We start from the raw sequence: 17,790 nt of genomic DNA, 5'->3' as shown, positions 1-17,790 counted from the left end.
ATGGGATTCCTTTGATATTCCTGTAAGATTTCTATGATATTGCTCTACCTTTTACCCTGTTTTCACCCTACCCCCTGTAATCAATAAAGTTCTCCTTTGTGACCGGTGTGGGAGACTTATTGAGGGGTGGGTCTAAATTATGCCAAGGAGGCCCCTTAGGTCTGTGGACTAAGGGAGACTTTCCTAATAAGCCCCTGACTTGGGGAAGTGCCCCAAGTGCTTGTATTGGGTCAGTGCCCATTGGACGATCAGGCCTGCGTTCTCCAAGGCGCGCAGAGCCAGAAGTGAGTCCAGAGCCTTGGATGGTGGCAGCGGGACCCCAGGCTAGCGGGTGTGCTCCAGGGAAGGGGTCGGCCGGACGGGAGGCACCCCAGGGAGGCACTCGGAGCCTGGACGGTGGTCGGGCGCAGGGAGGTGGGCGGCTCAACGCAGGAGCGCCCCCTACTGGCCCGCCACAACCTGTCCCAGTGTTTTACTACCCTCTGAATGAGAAAATTTCTTCCTAATATCTAACCTAAAATTTCCTTCCTGCAGCTTGAGCCCATTGCTCCTTGTCCTGTCATCTGCCCTCACTGAGAACAGTCCAGCTCCATCCTCTTTGTACCCCCCTGCAGGGAGGTGAAGGCTGCTATTCAATCCCCCTCCGTCTTCTCTTCTGCAGACTAAATCAGTCCACTTCCCTCAGCCTGTCCTCACCAGTCCTGTCCCCCAGCTCACAACCATTTTTGTTGCCCTCTGCTGCACTCTCTCCCATGTGTCCACATCCTGTCTGTAGCGGGGGCCCACAGCTGGACACAGGACTCCAGATGTGGCCTCCCCAGTGCTGAATAGAGGGGAAGAATCACTGCCCTTGATCTGCGGGCAATGCTCCTACCCATGCAGCCCAGGATGGCAGCAAGGGCACACTGCTGGCTCCTGTTCAGCTTCTTGTCCCCTGTCCCCCCAGGTCCTTTTTTGCAGAGCTGCTGCCCAGCCCATCACCCCCAGCCTGCCCCGGTGCAGGGGATCGCTCCATCTGAAGTACAGGACTTTGCACTTGTCCTTGTTGAACCGCATGAGATTTCTTTTACCCCAATCCTCCAATTTGTCCAGGTCACTCTGAATCCTAGCCCTACCCTCCAGTGTATCCACTACCTGCCACAGCTTGGTGTCATCTGCAGACTTGCTGAGGGTGCGTCCATCCCATCTTCCAGGGTGTTGATGAAGACATTGAACAAAACCAGCCCAAAGACCGACCCATGGGGCACTCCACTCGATACTGAATGACATAGAGCCACTGAGTACTACTTCTGAGCGCGATGCTCCAGCCAGTTTTCTATCCGCTTTACAGTCCATTCATCCAGCCCATATTTCCTTGGCTTACCTACGAGACTGTTGTGGGAGACCGTATCAAAATCAAGGTAAATCACACCCACCGGCCTCCCCACATCCACAGAGCCAGGCATCTCATCATCGAAGGCATCAGGTTGGGCACGCATGACTTGCCCCTGGTGAATCCAAGCTGACTCTTCCTAATCCTTTTTTTTTCTCCTCCAAGTGCTTGGAGATGGGTTACTGGAGGATCTGCTCCGTGATTTTTCCAGGGACTGAGGTGAGGCTGACTGGTCTGTAGTTCCCTGATTCCTCCTTTTTCCATTTCTTAAATATGAGCACTATGCTTGCCCTTTTGCAATCATCCTGGACCTCTCTTAATCACCATGAGTTTTCAAAGACGATGGCCCGTGGCTCTGCAATCACATCAGCCAACTCCCTCAGCATCCCATCCAGCCCCATGGACTCGTATATGTCCAGCTTTTCTAAGTAGTCCCTAACCTGACCTTTCAGCACTGAGGGCTGCTCACCTCCTCCCCAAACTGTGCTGCCCGGTGCAGTCGTCTGGGAGCTGAACTTCCCTGTGAACACTGAGGCAAAAAAAAGCATTGAGCCTTTTGTATTAGAACAATGGTCCAGGGCAACAGCAAGGGTTAATTGATTTCTAAAATCCTGTCTTGTCACACAGTTTCACAGCCTTCAAGGAAGGCTTCAGCCAATGGATATACACGTCCTGGGGAACTGAAAACACCCAAACTTTACTTTCATAAGAGAGAGAGACCTGGCTCCAGGGCTACAGTGCTCACTTGCAAAAACACTTGGGATTTCTGGTTTCAAATGAAATGACCAAATTAAGGTGTGTGCATGTGATAGGTTTATGAAAATAGTATTTTGACTGACAAAACAGAACGTGGACACTATGACGACGGCAGGAAGACGCTGCCTAAAGATGAAGAGTCATCAGAGGAAAAAGGATCCAAAAGGAGGAGTTTTCGAACCAGCAAGTGGGCGTGTGACATGGGCCCCTGACCTCCAAGGGGGCTGACGCTGGACATTCAAGCAAAAAACCTGAAGGAGGAGTGGACGTACCGGCCAGATGGACAGCTTGCTTGGGTCTATTCTGGGCACTGGGGCATTTGGAGTATGTATGCTGTAATGATCTTGCCTGCTTTGCATGCATTGCTCTTCTTTCCTATCACTGTGTGTCAAGTAAATCAGCCTATTACCAACTGGAGGAGTTGTGGCTGGTCTGAAGGCTGTGCTGGGCTGGGTTGGCAACCCAGTGCCTCACTCCTTCCTGGTGCAGGACGCTGAGATGTCTGCTCCTGCACAACTTCTCATCCTGGTCATTCCTGTGTTGATCCCAGCTGACGACACTGCGGCAGGAAGAGCTGGTGGGAACGGGCTTCTGCAGATGAAGTTTGATTGGAAACTGCTTTTTGAAATAGGAATTGTTCTACTTTCCTCCATTGATTCTCCACGTCACTTGATGCACTCGGTTGGGGGCCAAATATAAGCAGGGAGTAGATCCCACTGGTGTCTGCGGCTGGGAAGGAGGTGGGCCAGAAGGGCCAGGAGAGCCAAGCGGACCAGCATGGCCCGCTGCCCTTGTCGGGGACCAGCCTCAGCTAGCGAGAGCGCAGCTGGGGACAACAGGAGGGGGACCTGCCAGGGACGCCCTAACTCGGAGCGTCAAAGAGGGCCGTGGGAGCGAGCACCCAGCCAAGCAGACCCGCCGGCCGTGTCCGAGGGGCAGGAAGGGGCGTTTACGTGTCACAGGAGGCCGAGCAAAGGCACCGGCCATCATCGGGAGTCGAGCCATGGGGCCATTGCGGGAGCTCCCATCGCTCCCACACCTGACTGAGAGATCACGCTTGCCTCGGCTACGGTGACTTCAAGACTCACGTCTTGAACTGAAAGACTGTTCTTGTGGGTGTCTACGACAGACACACTGGGACTGTATCCTTCACAAAAGAGGGGATGCCCCTGCTTTGTTTCGGGTTTGGATGCACGTAAGGTTGCTTTACTGTGTGGGGAGGAGACCTACCGCTGCTCTGCTGGGAGTGTGATCACCTACCCACGCGTGTATAGGTGTTGTTATAATGTTGTATACGTTTAAAAGGGTTGCGTTCATTAGTACTGTTTCGTAATTGCTACCTTACTGAGACCAGAAAGAAAATGAAAACACAATAACAAACAGCAGCAACAAGTTCCCACACGGTTCACACCGCGCAGGGACAAGGTCAGGGCAATGAGGGCACTGTGGGGCAAAGCTGCTCGAGGGAAGAGAGGATGAGCTCAGAGTGATGCACACGGGGAAACTCCAGCTCACGCTTGCACCAACACACACCCACAGTGCAGCTTTCTGCTGTCACGGACTCCCTGGACCCAGGGCGTGCGCTGGAGTAAGTGCAGACACAAGCGGGAACTCACCCCCGCACCCAGGGGAGCCCAGGGAGGGTCCCGCACTTCAGCCAGGATCACAGTGACAGGAGCTCTTCTCTCCACTAGCAGAGGAGGAAGCAGAGGAGGAAGCCACGAGCCAGCGAGGAGATGGCCACTGCCCCGCTCCCAGCACCCACTGAACACAAGCAACACGCACCCACAGACCACACTTCTCCCCAAACCCTTCCTTGTCTGCCCCCATCACACCACCTCTACTCAGTTGATGGCCCCGAGCTACCATCTGTGCATCACACTCAGCACCAGCCACTTCACTGTGACCGTGAGCCATTCCTGTCGCCAAAACTGTCTCTCGTGTTTCCCACCCAACCAGCTGTGTCTTCCCTCCTCTGCACGGACATGCCAGCCCGCGCTCCCTACCTCCACGTATGTCGGTGGTGCACGAGTCCACTCGATCCAGGCGGTGCCTGCACGACTATCGTGGTGCATCCTCCAGACGTGCACGTGACGTTAGTGTTAACGATGACAGACTGCGGCAGAGCATCCTGCTGCACTTCCACTTCCTTCTGCTGCTGGAGCTGGTGCTCCAGCCCGTGCCTGCCCAGGGGGTCATGGGGACGGTCCTGTTAGCCCAGCTGTATGTCCCTCCTTGCAGAGATGGGCCAGTAAACATCAGCCCCTGCACGGCGAGGTGCCCCTGCTGCCAATTCCCCGTCTGCCCTGCCCCATCCCATGCATGCTGACTTTGGGGTAAAGCCTTCACGGGCTATTGACAGGCCGGGGTCAGATGGCCTAGGGATAAAAAGCCCTGGATAAGCCACCCATTGACCCCTTCTAGGACCATGAAAAAATGTGGCTCCATCCAGTTCCAAAAGGTTAAGAAAACAAGGAAATTTGAATAAAACCAATTAGGGATCATTTATTAGAATATCAAAATCAGCCAACGAGAGTGAGGAGTGCTATGGAGAGCCTTCCCCGGGAGGGGAGAGGGGTGGCAAACTGACCTGTGCACTTCCTTCGGAGGAGACACACATGTGGCAGCACTGGGGCAGGAAAGGATTTCCCTCTGCTCAGACTGGTCACGCTGGGGCAACGGGGGCACGGTCCTCTGCAACGGGGCAGGACTGGTCCTCTGCAGCGGGGGCACAGCCCGGGCCTGGGCTCTCTGCAGTGCCCGTGACATCCCCTGGCAGCAGCAGGACGTTGGCAGCCGCGACCCCCCTGCTTTCCTGGGGGCAGGGGCGGGGGTGATGCCCCAAGGATGACTGTGTTGTGTGGCTCCAGGGTCAGGCATGGGGTTTATCTGGACTGGTTTGGATGGGGCTGATCCTGCCCCAGGCTGCCCTGCTCCCCTGGGGCATGGCGGGAGCGGGGGGCAGCATGAGACCTTGGTGCTGCGCCAAGTTATCCATCAGCAAACTCACCTTGGCCCCACCAAGGGAACGAGGCATCCCAGGCCAGGCTGGGCAGACCCCACAGGGCACCCAGGTCTGGCCCCAGGGTGCACCCATGACAGGTGTCCGGGCCCCCAGGACTCACCAGGGGAGATGTGGCCTGGCCAGTAGGCCATGCCCTTGGATGTTGTGCCCTTCCTGCAATTCAGGAAGCCCAAGCTGCCCTCCTCTCCCGGCAGAGAAGGGTCCTGCCCAGACCTGGGAGTGGAGCTCATGGAAAAACTGGCACTAAAGGACTTTATGCAGAGTGCCGCATCCTGTCCTTCCCGTGCCCGGCCTGGGGCAGCTGGCTGGTAGTGGGCCAGGTGCGAGGGCCAGCCCTGCCCATTGCTACTCCAGCCCAGCTGCTCTGCCCTCTTGCCCGCCGGCCTGGCAAAAGGCGCACCTGTATTGCCCCTTCCCCATCTCCATCCCCTCCTGCTGCCCCTCACCCTCCAGCCTGGTGGGCTCTGTGTGTGCGGGGTCCCCTCGGTGCCTCGTGGCTCCCATGTGGCTCTGGGCAGGATGGGGGAGGACAGAGGCAAAGCCAACCACAAGAAATACTCTTTTACTCTTTCCCTGCCAGCAGCAAGGGCACCAAGAGGAGCAGGGCTGGGTGCCAGAGTCCCCTGGGGCAGCGTCCAGTGCCCAGAAACAGCCCCCGGCCAGCCCGGTGCCCTGCTCTCCGTCCTGCTCAATGCTTGTCTTCCTTCACAGCCTTCAGGAAGTTGTTCAGCCGTTTGACTAAATTGGCGTTGCTGCTCCGGCCTGACTTACAGGTACCTGGTTTTGGCTTCTGATTTACCGGTGGCAGCGGCATTGGCGGCAGTGGCTGCGCGGTGCTGAACTGCGAGGTGGGCATGGCCATTTGAACGGGGACGGACACCGGGGCTGGGGGCGGGGTTGCCTGCTTCTTCGGCGCTGGCTTCATGTTGGCCACGATCCATTCGAAGTAGTTTGGCGTGAGGGTGTAGATCCCGGGCTGCCGGGGCCTGGCACAGCCCATCCCCCAGCTGGTGAGCCCCACGACCCAGAAGCGGTTGGACGTTTGCTCCCGGCACTGGAGGGGGCCACCACTGTCGCCCTGCAGCACAGGTTGGGGGGTGAGGCCTGGGGACCCCGGACAATGGGGGAGCGCAGGTCCCGGCCCCGGGGGTGCCTCAGAGGACTGATGCCCCTGTCCTGGGCAGCCGGGGAGCCGTGGCCAGGCTTCCCCTGGTCAGAAAAGCGCTGCCCATTAGGGCTGTGCAAAGTTTCAGGTGCTGATTTGATTTGGAGTAGATTTGGCCCGATTTGCTGGCTGAATCTCCAAATCTGAATCGAAGCAGGGGACCAATTAAAAGGTCCGAATTGATTCAAAGCTCTTCGAATCGATTCAGAAAAGATTTGGAGAGCTTCAGTGATTCGGGCAGTCCCTGTTGGCTGCAGCTAGACCCAGATTGCAAGCTGGAAAGTAGGGGGCAGGGGTGGGGGAGTGGGAGGGGACCATGGGGGGACCCCTGCCAGGCCCCATGCCCTGCCGGCTCCCCTAGCCCCCCTGAGCAACCCCCAACCCCAGCCCACTCTCCCAGCCCCCCCACGGCTGCCCCACCTGCCCCTGCTCCCGGCTCTTTAAAAAATAGCCCTCACTCATTGGCTGCTGCCAGGTGGGGGGGTGATTCCCACTGCCCCCTATTGCCCCCCAGCCCCCACCCACTCTCCCAGCACCCCCATGGCTGCCCTGCCCGCCCCCCCCCCAGCTCCCGCCCTTTAAAAAAAAAGAAAAAGCCCCGGGCCCATCAGCTGCTGCAGTGGCCTTGGGGCTTCTGGGGGCTCTGCCATGAGCGTGGGGCAATGGGGGCAGTGGGGGCCACCCCTCCCCACCACCTGGCAGCAGCTGGTCAGTACAGGCTTTTTTTCCCCAAAAAGCCGGGAGGAGAGGCCAGGCGGAGAGCAGGCGGGGGATAGGCCTGTGTGATTTGGAGATTCGGCCGACTCAGCAGAAGCCGAATTTCTGAATCAGATTCAGCCAAATTGATTTGAGACAGAGATTGAAATCACTGAATTGACTCGCTGTCCTCTGAATCGGCTGAATCCGAAGCAAATACTAGCTGCTTTGCACAGGCCTACTGCCCATGGGCGGCTGGGTACTGTGCAGCGCCCTCCCTCCCCTCCTGCACAGCCCCCGGGGTCTCATGCACTAGGGCAGCTGGGGCCAGGGCTCCCACCTCAGCTTCCCCGGGGCCTAAGGTACACGCGCTCTGCAGGCGCTTGCATTCGCTGGTGGCAGCAGCATTGCAGCCCTGCGGCATGCCCCACGGGCTCTGGCCAGTCTCCTCGCTGAGGACACCCTGTGAGTGCTTCATACATCCCTGGGGAGCCTGCTCTGCCCCCGTGCCCATGCCCACGCAACACCCCTGGCAGCGCAGTGCAGGGGGGAATGCGTCTGACTGGGACAGCCAGCAAGGGGGGCAGGAAGGGGTTGAGGCCAGGTCAGGAGAAGCTGAGGATGGAGCACGTGTGAGAGCCACTTCGTCTGGCAGCCCAGAGCTAGGGGAGGCCGTGTGGGGAGGGGCCGGCGCCATGCACCTGGCAGGTGTCGATGCCGCCCTTCTCGTGGCCTGCGCATATGGTGTTGCGGTTGATTTGGCCCTCGTACCAGCCGCTGCCGTTGCACTTGGCATAGTCGATGTAGTAGACCTGGGCTTCCTGCAGGATGTCGGGCACGACTTCAACTGCAGGAGCACAGACAGCGTTACCCCTGGGGTGTCTGAGCCCACCCTGCACTCCCCACTGCCCTTGGCAGGGCAGCTCATCCCGCCCACACCCTGCCAGCGCTCACCATCCTCCCTCATGTAGCCCCAGCCGCTGACCCAGCAGGTGGTGAGCTTGTTCAGGTCCACGGTGCGGTCAGGCACGCAGGCCAGCTGGATGTACTCGCTGCACTGGACGGGCTCGTCCAGCTCCAGCAGGGCGATGTCGTTGAGCTGCCCCTGGCGCTGGTAGTTCTCGTGCGGCACCACCTGCCGGTAGTTGCGCACCTGGACCTGGGGGCCCAGCCTGGAGAGCTGTGTGGCGCCGATCACCCCGCGCAGCCCGAACATCTTCCTGCCAGCACAGCACAGCGCCGGCTGCATCAGGGCAGGGGCAGAGCCCAGGCTCCCCATCCCCATGGGGTCCTCCCAGTCCGCGCATCCCCTCCGGGTCCAGCCCCGTCCCCAAACTCACTTGGTCTTGAAGCAGTGGGCGGCGGTGAGCACCCAGCTGGGGTGGATGAGGGACCCGCCGCAGATGTGCTCGTAGCCGGTCTTGGTGCGAACCTGGATGCTGACGATCCAGGGCCAGGACCCCGGCATGGAGTTGTGGCCGCCCACAACCCGCATGTTGCCGTAGCTCGCTGCCAGGGGCTGCGTCCCACAGTCCGCCCTGGCGGGAGATGGCTGTGCATCAGTGCCAGACTTTGCCCCCTGTTACCCCGGGGCTGAGCTGTGCCCGGCCCCCACGCTGCCCCCTCCCAGGCCTGTGCCCCCCAGCTCCATCCGTGCCAGCCCCAGCCTGGGGTCACGAACCCGCAGGGGTAATCAGCACCCCACACGGGGCCGGCCAGCGCCAGCAGCATCAGGAGGAGGGCAACCAGACCCATCTTCCCCGGGCGCACAGCACCAACTGCTGACCCACCGACCCGTGTGACATCATAAACCACATCCTGGCTCCAGCCAATCAGTTCCGTGGCAATGTGACATCACAAAGGGCCACTGGGTGGGGGTGGGGATGACAGCCTGACCCACGCCAGCCTGCGCACCAGGGTCAAGGAGCCCCCGGAGCAGGCAGCAGGGAGGGGGTGGATGCAGCCGCTGCCTGGGATTCTCCCACAATGCATTGCAAAAACCTGGTTCCCATAGCACAGAGATGGCAGGGCTGGCAGGGAGCTGTGGGGTCCCATGCAGTCCGGAGGCAGGACCAGCCCTGTCCAAACCCCCCAGACAAGCCCCGCGTCCGACCTCGGAGCCGCACGACACAGAGACAGAGTTTGGGGAGAGACGGAGATGTATTCTGCCACAGAGGGCCCCCGCACCCGGCAGCCCCAAAGGCAACCAGGCAGGCCCCCCCCAGCACCAGAGATAGGGATGGGCCATGGACTGTTGTGATGTCACCTGGTCCCTCATGGGATGATGTCACCGCATTCCCATGGGGTTGCTAGGCGACCACGTGATGAGCCTGCGAGGGAGGCTGGAATGGAGGGCACGTGGCCTCTGCATTGTGGAGTGGGGGGGTGGGGGGGTTGATGGGGCTCTGCTGGGGGCTGGACCACCTGCTGGGGGAGTCATGGCTGCCCTGCACCGAGGTCGGAAGCCCTTCCCCACCCATGGCTCCTGCCATTTCGGGGGCTTCTCAGTGACCGTGTGTAGCTGCCACGGTTCCCCTATTCAAAATAGCCACCGCCACCACAGGCGCTGAAGCCAACTGGACTGGAGAAGAACTTAAGGACTTGATAGACATTTGGTTGGAGGAAAAAAATATTGAGAAGTTGGAAAGTGGGAGTAATAAGCCAGTGTCTACTGCAATAGCAAAAGAAATTAAAGTCTTCCTCTGCAAATTCATCAGGGGGGCGCAGCAAGGGATCGGGGACGCTCTGCTCACCAGGGCGCCTCTTGGGGTAGCAAGGGGCGATGGGCACAAATGGACAGAGAGCAGATTTAAGCTAGATATCAGGAAAAACTTCTTCACAGTGAGGGTGGCCAAAATTGGGAACGGGCTCCCAAGGGAGGTGGGGCTCTCCCCTCCCTCGGGGGTCTTTAAGAGGAGGCTGGACAGACACCTGGCTGGGGTCGTCTGACCCAGTGCTCTCTCCTGCCCAGGCAGGGGTCAGACTCGATGATCTGTTGAGGTCTTTTCCAACCCAAGTATCGATGAAGCTATGCAATTACTCACTTCAGCATCCCAGAAGAGGGTGAGGATTGCAGCGGTTCAAGTTGCTGTGTGAAAATCCCAACATGGCTCTTCCTCCTCCTGGAGAGGCTCTGCCTTAGATAGTGAAGAGTCCCAGGTCCCTCAGCCTTTCCTCGTATGGTTTGCCATGTAAGCCTGATCATGCGGGTTGCTCTTCTCTCGACTCTCTCAAACTTTTCCACGTCCTTGTTGAAGCGCGGAGCCCAGACCTGGACGCAGTCGTCCTGCTGCGGTCTCCCAGTGCTGAGTAGAGCAGACGAGTCACCTTGGTTTTGCTGGAGACGCATCGATTGATGCACGCCAGAGTACTGTTTGCCCTGCTGGGTACAGCATCGCAGCGACGGCTCATGTTCATACTGTGGTCTATTATTACCCCCAGGTAATAGGTTAGGTGACTCATATCGTGTACGCCGTAACGTGGGGCAACTAAATTGAAGATGATGCGATGTCACCATTGTGCTCTGGATTTTGCTTTTGGTTCTGTTCATTTCTATTTGTTGGTTTTTATTTATTTGTTTGTTTTGAAAAAAAAGGTTGCATTTTTATTTTTTTGCTTTTGTAAATAAAAGGTTGTAATTGATATAATTCCTTCCAGATGTGGTGTGTATTTTTCATAACTGGTGACTGTGGACGGTGGAGAGGGTGGAGGTGCTTCCTGCTGTTACCTGAATTATGAGTAGACGGCCGCCACTGGGGACTGCAGCCGGGCACGGGGGCACGGGAGGGGGTGGCTGCCCGGGTGAGGGAAGGCATCCGTATTTGTATTTATATTTCCTTCTTACTTTTTAAAAGATATTTCTTTTATTAAAGGTACTTATTTTTGGTAAGAGAGATTGATTTTGTTTTAAACTGTGTTTCATATTGGTTTTGGGGGTTATATATAATATATTGAATCCAGGCATGACCTGATAAAAAAAAAATATTTCAAGGAAAGATGTGCCACCTTTGAGAGACCACGGCAGTGACCGGGGGCAAGGCAGGCTGTAGACCGCAGCTGTGCCTCCGTGCCGGACCATGCTGTCACCACCACAAGATGCCAGGGAGGTTGCAGTACAGCTCTGCACCATGCCGTGCACTCGCCGCATGCCCTGACAGCAGGGACACTGCTAGCTGGGGGGGACCCGAAAACTGCTCTTGTCTGCACACACAACTATTTTGAATTAAATAAACCATTTTAATTTAATGAAGATTAAGCCCTATCACATGCACAAGTGTCCATAGACAATGAGGGTTGGAGGGAGCTCAGGAGGTCACATCTCATCCAACCCCTTGGTCAGAGCAGGACCAGCCCCAACTACATCATCCCAGCCAGGGCTTTGTCTACCCAAGTCCTATAAACCCCACCACCGCTCTGGGTAGCCTGTTCCAGTGTTTCACCACCCTTTTCGTGAGAAAATGTTTCCTAATATCCAACCTCAACTTTCCTTGCTGCAGCTTGAGCCCATTGCTCCTTCTGTCATCTGCCCCCACTGAGACCAGCCCAGCTCCATCCTCTTTGCAGCCCCCCTGCAGGGAGGTGAAGGCTGCTATTCAATCCCCTCGGTCTTCTCTTCTCCAGACTCAATCAGCCCATTTCCCTCAGCCTCTCCTCACCAGTCCTGTCCCCCAAACCATTTTTACTTCCCTGAGCTGAACACTCCCTATTGTATCTGTTGAGGGGAGACTTTCAGGGTGCATGGCCAGCTGCAAAATCCTTGCAAATTGCCCCCCCACCAAAGTGGGATGCAGCCCTTTTGTGTCCATCAGCCCCTGCTGACCTCCCCACCCTGGCATTACAACAGGGAAAAGGGCTGGTCACCTGGCAAGGTTTTATTCCTAGCAAAGGAAAAATAATGTTTAAATAGTAATACACTGGGTTAAAGAAGAAGCAAGAATCACTTTTCTTGTGCAGAAAATGAATAAAGGGGAGCGATGAGCAAGTGCCGCGGGGATGGGGGGGGCAGAGATGCAGTGTCCGTGCCGCATGACGCAGGGTCACAGTGATCAGGTCAACCATGAGCCCCCCATCTCCACCGACGAGGGGTCCCGAGGTGAGGGGTCTGCTGTGGTGCAGAAGGCCAGTCTGGAGCAGGCGGCTCTGGGCCCAGCTCGGCCACACGCGCAACATCCAGGTCACACGCCCTGTGCACGGGACACGCGCTGCACTCCCCTCTGCAAGCTGCAATCCCAAGGACTGGGTCTGCCTCGGGATTTATCCTGGTAGGGAAAGCCGCAAGCAAGGAGCAGCCCCATGTGGGAGTGCAGCCATGTACGGCCCACGCTCACCCTCACACCCACGTACTAATCAGCGCCCAGTCCGCAGTGCCCAATGCCCCAGCCTTGGCAGACGACCCTGCCTCCTCCGATCGGCGTCGCTCTTCCCTCGGGCTCTCGCCATCATTCATGCTGAGCTCTGCCTTTCATCGCACAGGCACCAGACACAACTGGCCCAGGCTCCAGGATGGTGCATGCCCAGCAGACATCACAACCACTCCTTGGGGCCCAGCACCTTCCTCAGGAGCCTGCAGCATGTGCACGCATACCGCTCGTGTGTGCACAGATGAGGTCTCTCTTCCGAGTGCCACGCAGCAGTTAACTCCTTCAGAATTGACACAGACCCCGGTCAACCGCGCCATGTCTGCATCCTTTCTGTAGTGGGAGGTGTGGGGCACTGGGTCGCAGGAGCCGGCAGGGAGTGGGAGCATCTGGGGGGCAGGGGTCCATGCAGTGTAGCTTGCCTGGGCAGCACAGTGCAGTGCATGGGGCTCCCGCTCCTGCTGCCAGCCCATCATAACTGGGAGATGGAGCTGGGGCTCCAAATGCTGCAGCTTCCACTCCCACCAGGAGCGGCGCAGCAGGGGCAGAAGGGGCAGGAGCCGCTGGAGCTGGGGGGAGCTGAGCAGCACCCAGGCAGCTGCAGCCACACTTAGAGCAGCCCCATGGGGAAGCTGTGCATGCTGGCCAGGGCTGGGGCTGGGGTAGGTGGGACGTGGGAGCGCGGCACAGGCTGCCCCACATAGGGCTTGGCCCCATGCAGAGCACCATGGGAGAAGCCTCAGGCCAGATCCAATCAGTTGGCAGGTCAGATCCATCCTGCAGGCCATGTTTTGCCCAACCCTGGTGTAGATGAAGAGGAAGGGAGATTGAAGTCACCGGCTGGGTGGGGAGGGGAAGCTATAGGATGTTGTGGACAAAGCTCTTCCGTGTCTTCTTTTTTGCTCAGGTTTCACAAGGAAGGTCACTTGTCCGATGACCAGTCCTCGGCACGGTCAGGACTGGAGGGGAGGTGCTCAGCACAGAGGAGGGACAGCACCGGTCAGGGATTGCTCACAAATGCTGGGTGTCACTGAACCGGTCAGCATGCACGAGATTCATCCCAGAGCTGAGGTCACCCAGGTGCGACCCCCAACACCTGGAAAATGGCAAATAGAGCCCCAGGCTGTAAAGAGGGAACATGGAGCGACAGGTTCATCAGCCTGACCTCGATGCACAGAAAAATGATGTAACATTTCATCAAAGACTCAATTTCTAAGCTGCTACAGGAAAAAGACGGTGATCAGGAACAACCTGTATGGGCTGGTCTACAGCAGCTCGTTCCTGAACACCTGGATTTTCTCAGTGACAAGGGGCCAGGCTCTGAGGATGGGCCGAGGGGAGCGGTGTAATGCATCTGGACTTGAGCAAGGCATTTCAGATGTGGACACTGATAGCGAGATGCCCGCAGGGAAGCGAAGGAAATACCATCTAGACGAGCTTGCTGTGAGGCGGGCTCACAATGGCAGGCAGCGGGGCTGCAGGAAAGGCTGGCAAGTTGCAGTGAACTGCAGCCAAATAGGAGTTGACACTGTTTTTGTTGCCAAAACCAGTAACAGCTATTGGGAATGTTTAATCAGGGGCACCCTACACGTGTTGTAGGACACAGGGCATTTCCTCCATTCAGTACAGGTGAGGCCTCACCTGCATCCAGGTTTGGGTACCACATCCTAAGAGAGATGTGGAGAGGCTAAAAGAGAGAGCAAAAGAAATGATAAGAGGCCTAGAAATGAAGACACAGGAGGACAGGTCAGAAATACTGGGATTATTTAGTCTGGAACAGGGACCACGGGGGCTTTGACAATAAGCTTCAAATACAAAAAGTTGATTTCCAAAGAGGGTAGAAATTGCTGGCTCTGTGAGCTGAGCAGGGACGGGACAAAACAGGTTAGACGTTGGGGGAACTTAGGAGGAACAGATCCCAAAAAGAGCAGGTGCACTCACTGCGAGTGACCCGACCAACTATGAAACTATGAAAAGAGCCAGGATTGGCATTTGATTTTTTTTTATCATCGAAAATCAGAGCTCCCCCTGCCCCCTTCACTCACCAGGACGTGGCTCCAGCTGTGGCTGTGCACCCCTGCCCAGCTTTGTGGCTCTGAACAGCCCTGATATGCTGGTGCCCTGCCCATGCCCCTGCCCCTCACTAATGCCCCACAGCCCCTCAGCCATGCTGGTGCCCCTCACTCCACATCACAGCCCCCTGAGCCCTGCCAGTGACCCTCGCTCCTGACCCACAGCCCCACTGGTGCCCCTCACTTGTGAGCACAATAAATATAGGTGTTAATATGCATTTTATTATAATGATTGAAGCACTGGCTGGCTTCCACGTGGCTTTAAACTTGTAAATATACCAATAAAATCTTGTGTTCAATTGATTCCTTTATGTCAATACTGTTTAGATGAAACTGCTTTCAGTTGGGCTCATAATAGCAGGCTGCAGGGCTGCCGGAAAGGCTGTGAGGGTTGCAATGACCTGTAGCCAAATAGGAGGCAGTGTTGCCAAAACCAGTAATAGGTACTGGGAATGCTTAATCAGGAGTGCCGTACCCACTGGGACGCAGGGCATTCCCTCCATTCAGTACAGGCGAGGCCTCACCTGCGTCCAGTTTCAGGTAGCACGCCCTAAGAGAGATGTGGAGAGGCTAAAGGAGCAAGCAAAAGAAATGATGAGAGGCCTAGAAATGAAGACACAGGAGGACAGGTCAGAAGTACTGGGATTATTTAGTCTGGAACAGGGACTACGGGGGCTTCGACAGTAGGCTTCAAATACAAAAAGGTTCATTTCCAAAGAGGGTAGAAATCCCTGGCTCCCTATGCTGAGAGAGGACAGGACAAGACAGGTTAGACGTTGGGGGGAACTTAGGAGCAACAGGTCCCAGCGAGAGGGAGGGTGCACTCACTGCGAGTCTTTAAGTACAGACTAGACATGCGTGTCTGAGCTGGAGTAGACGGGGTGGATCCGCACTGGAGCAGGGCATGGGACTAGATGACCTCTCAAGCCCCTTCCACCTCTACTTTGCTCTGACTCTTTCCCAGAAATGCAAACAGGGACTTTCCCCATCAGCACGAGGCTGAGCCCTTGTTGTCGTGCTGGGGCAGGAGTCTCCCCCCAGCCCTCACCTTAGTCCACACCTGGCTGTGTGCGTGGGGATGCATTGTCCTTCTCATGCCACCCCAGGGCCCTCCTCAGGGCACCCTTCACGTCCTGGTTGCGGAGGCTGTAGATGAAGGGGTTGAGCATGGGGGTGAGGATGCAGTACAGCGCGGAGATCAGCGTGTCCACCTCCAGGGAGTAGCCAGCGCTGGGCCGGTTGTAGTTCAGGTTGCCCATCCCAAAGTAGATGATGACCACGACCAGGTGTGCAGCACACGTGGCGAAGGCTTTGCGCCTGCCTGTGTCAGAGCGGATACGGAGGATGGCCAGCAGGATGTAGGTGTATGAGATGAGAACGAGCAGAAATGGGATCAATCCCACAAAGACACTGGCTGTATGCAAAGCCATCTCGTTGATGTAGGTGTCGCTGCAGGCGATCTTCAGCAGAGGAGGGACGTCGCAGAAGATGTGGTGGATCTGGTTGGCTCCACAGAAGGAGACGTCGGTGGCCAGGGAGGTGTGGATGGCTGAGGCTAGGATGGCCCAGAGCCAGGACACAGTGGCCAGGGAGATGCATACGCCCCTGCTCAAGATCTCGGTGTAGTGCAGGGGTTTGCAGATGGCCGTGTACCGGTCATAGGCCATGACGGTCAACAACGAAGCCTCGGCACCTGCACAGCTCATGAGGAAGAACATCTGTGCCATGCACTCCCAGTAGGAGATGGTCTCCCGCTGGCGTACAAAGTTAACAAGGATCTTGGGCACAGTGACAGAGGAGTAGCTCATGTCCAGGAAGGAGAGGTGGCCGAGGAAGAAGTACATGGGGCTGTGCAGCTGGGGATCCAGCACAATGAGGGTGAGGATCAGGCAGTTCCCCAGCAGGGTGATGAGGTAGATGGTGAGGAAGGCCAGGAAGACGAAGGCCTGGCCCTGCAGGACGTGGGAGAATCCCAGGAAGACAAACTCTGTCACCTGCGTCTGGTTCGCCCCGTCCATGGGGCCGGTGGCAGCTACCTGCGGGGAGAGAGACCAGCAGAGAGCGGAGGCAGAGCGCGGGGACAGGAATCCAGAGCAAAACCAGCCCCTTCCCCAGCGCGGCTGAGCCGTGTCACGCCGACGGGCAGGGCCCTTGGGGCTGCGATTGCTGCCCCTTGCCCCACGCGCACACTGTGCAGGACCACATCGCTTGCTCCTCCACACCCCTGCACAGGCTGTACCGGGGGGGCTGTAATAACAGTGGGGGTGTCCCTGGGGCAGCCCCATGGCAGCCTCCCTCCAGCTCCCCTTGTCAGTGTCCCTCCCACCATGCATGCAGCTGGGACTGCGAGAGCAGCCCTGAGTGCGCTGAGGCTGGGACGTGCATGTCCTTGATGCAGTGCCTGGCCACCTTTCCTCCTCCCCAGGCTCCCTGCACAGACTTTGTCACCAGCTAAGCCCCCACCACTGGACCGACCCCACCATTTCCCATGCGGGCAAGCAGCAGAGCCTGGTCCGACGCAGGAGCCCTCGGTCTGGCTGGCTGTGCTCCGTAGAGTATATAGAGTAAATAACTAGAGGACGCTCTCCTGGGCACACGCTTACATGTGCAAGGACATGGGAACAGATTTGCTCCTCATGGCAGCAGTCTGCTCCCACTTACCCAGATTTGTAGACATCTGCCCGGGGTGGGTTTACGTTAGAGTGAATTACTCCAGAGCAAACCAACCCCAGGGCATGTACACGTGCAGATGCACCCAGTGATTTTCCCTCCTCACTCTCCTCTGCGTTGGGGAAATAAGACCCTTGCTCTCACCAAGAACTATCTATTACTTGTTCCCTCTTTGCCCAAACTGCACGTTATCACCTCATGGTCATTGATCCCTAGGCAGCACCCACTTCCAGTCCAGTGATTAATTAATCATTATGCATCGCAATGACGTCCAAAAGAGTGACTTCCTTCTGGATGGAATAATATTTGTGTGACCAAATCCTCACCTGCAATGCTTAGAAACAAATGGTGGTGCAATAGAAGTGGCATGAAACCTCCAGCACGTCTCCCCAGTAGAAATGCCCTACAAGACACAGGCACAAAATGGGGAAGAAGTGACTGGGCTGAAAAACGGCAGAAAAGGACTGGGGGTTGCAACACCCCACAAGCTGAATAGGAGTCCTCTGTTCAGTGCTATGGCCAGGAAAAGAGAAGCTAACAGCATAGTGAAAGAAAGATAAGACCATGAGCTAGGAGGAAAGGTTGGATTACATGGGATGAGTAAACGGGATGATAAAGCGAACAGCACACTGAGATATAGGACCATGGCATATAAGGACAGATTGGATGAAATGGGA

At 56.9% G+C, this 17,790-nt stretch overlaps 2 protein-coding genes across 2 annotated transcripts; both read right to left on the bottom strand.

Annotated features, from left to right (window-relative positions):
• Nucleotides 1–5,655: 5,655 nt before the first annotated feature.
• LOC102561178 (acrosin) lies at nucleotides 5,656–8,782 on the bottom strand. The gene is made up of 5 exons (XM_059725472.1): nucleotides 8,696–8,782; nucleotides 8,355–8,552; nucleotides 7,969–8,234; nucleotides 7,716–7,861; nucleotides 5,656–6,231 (listed from the first exon to the last, which is right to left on the bottom strand). Exons 1-5 carry the CDS (start codon nucleotides 8,767–8,769, stop codon nucleotides 5,842–5,844), a joined length of 1,074 nt encoding a protein of 357 aa, XP_059581455.1. The 5' UTR covers nucleotides 8,770–8,782; the 3' UTR covers nucleotides 5,656–5,841.
• A 5,812-nt stretch (nucleotides 8,783–14,594) lies between these two features.
• Nucleotides 14,595–16,555, bottom strand: LOC132249799 (olfactory receptor 5AR1-like). The gene has a single exon (XM_059725471.1). It carries the CDS (start codon nucleotides 16,459–16,461, stop codon nucleotides 15,493–15,495), a length of 969 nt encoding a protein of 322 aa, XP_059581454.1. The 5' UTR covers nucleotides 16,462–16,555; the 3' UTR covers nucleotides 14,595–15,492.
• Between the last annotated feature and the right edge of the window lie 1,235 nt (nucleotides 16,556–17,790).

The sequence above is a fragment of the Alligator mississippiensis genome, chromosome 4, assembly GCF_030867095.1.
Source record: "Alligator mississippiensis isolate rAllMis1 chromosome 4, rAllMis1, whole genome shotgun sequence".
Taxonomy (NCBI): Eukaryota; Metazoa; Chordata; order Crocodylia; family Alligatoridae; genus Alligator; species Alligator mississippiensis.
Note: the sequence above shows the minus strand (reverse complement) of the source record. Positions and strands in the feature narration are given on the sequence as shown.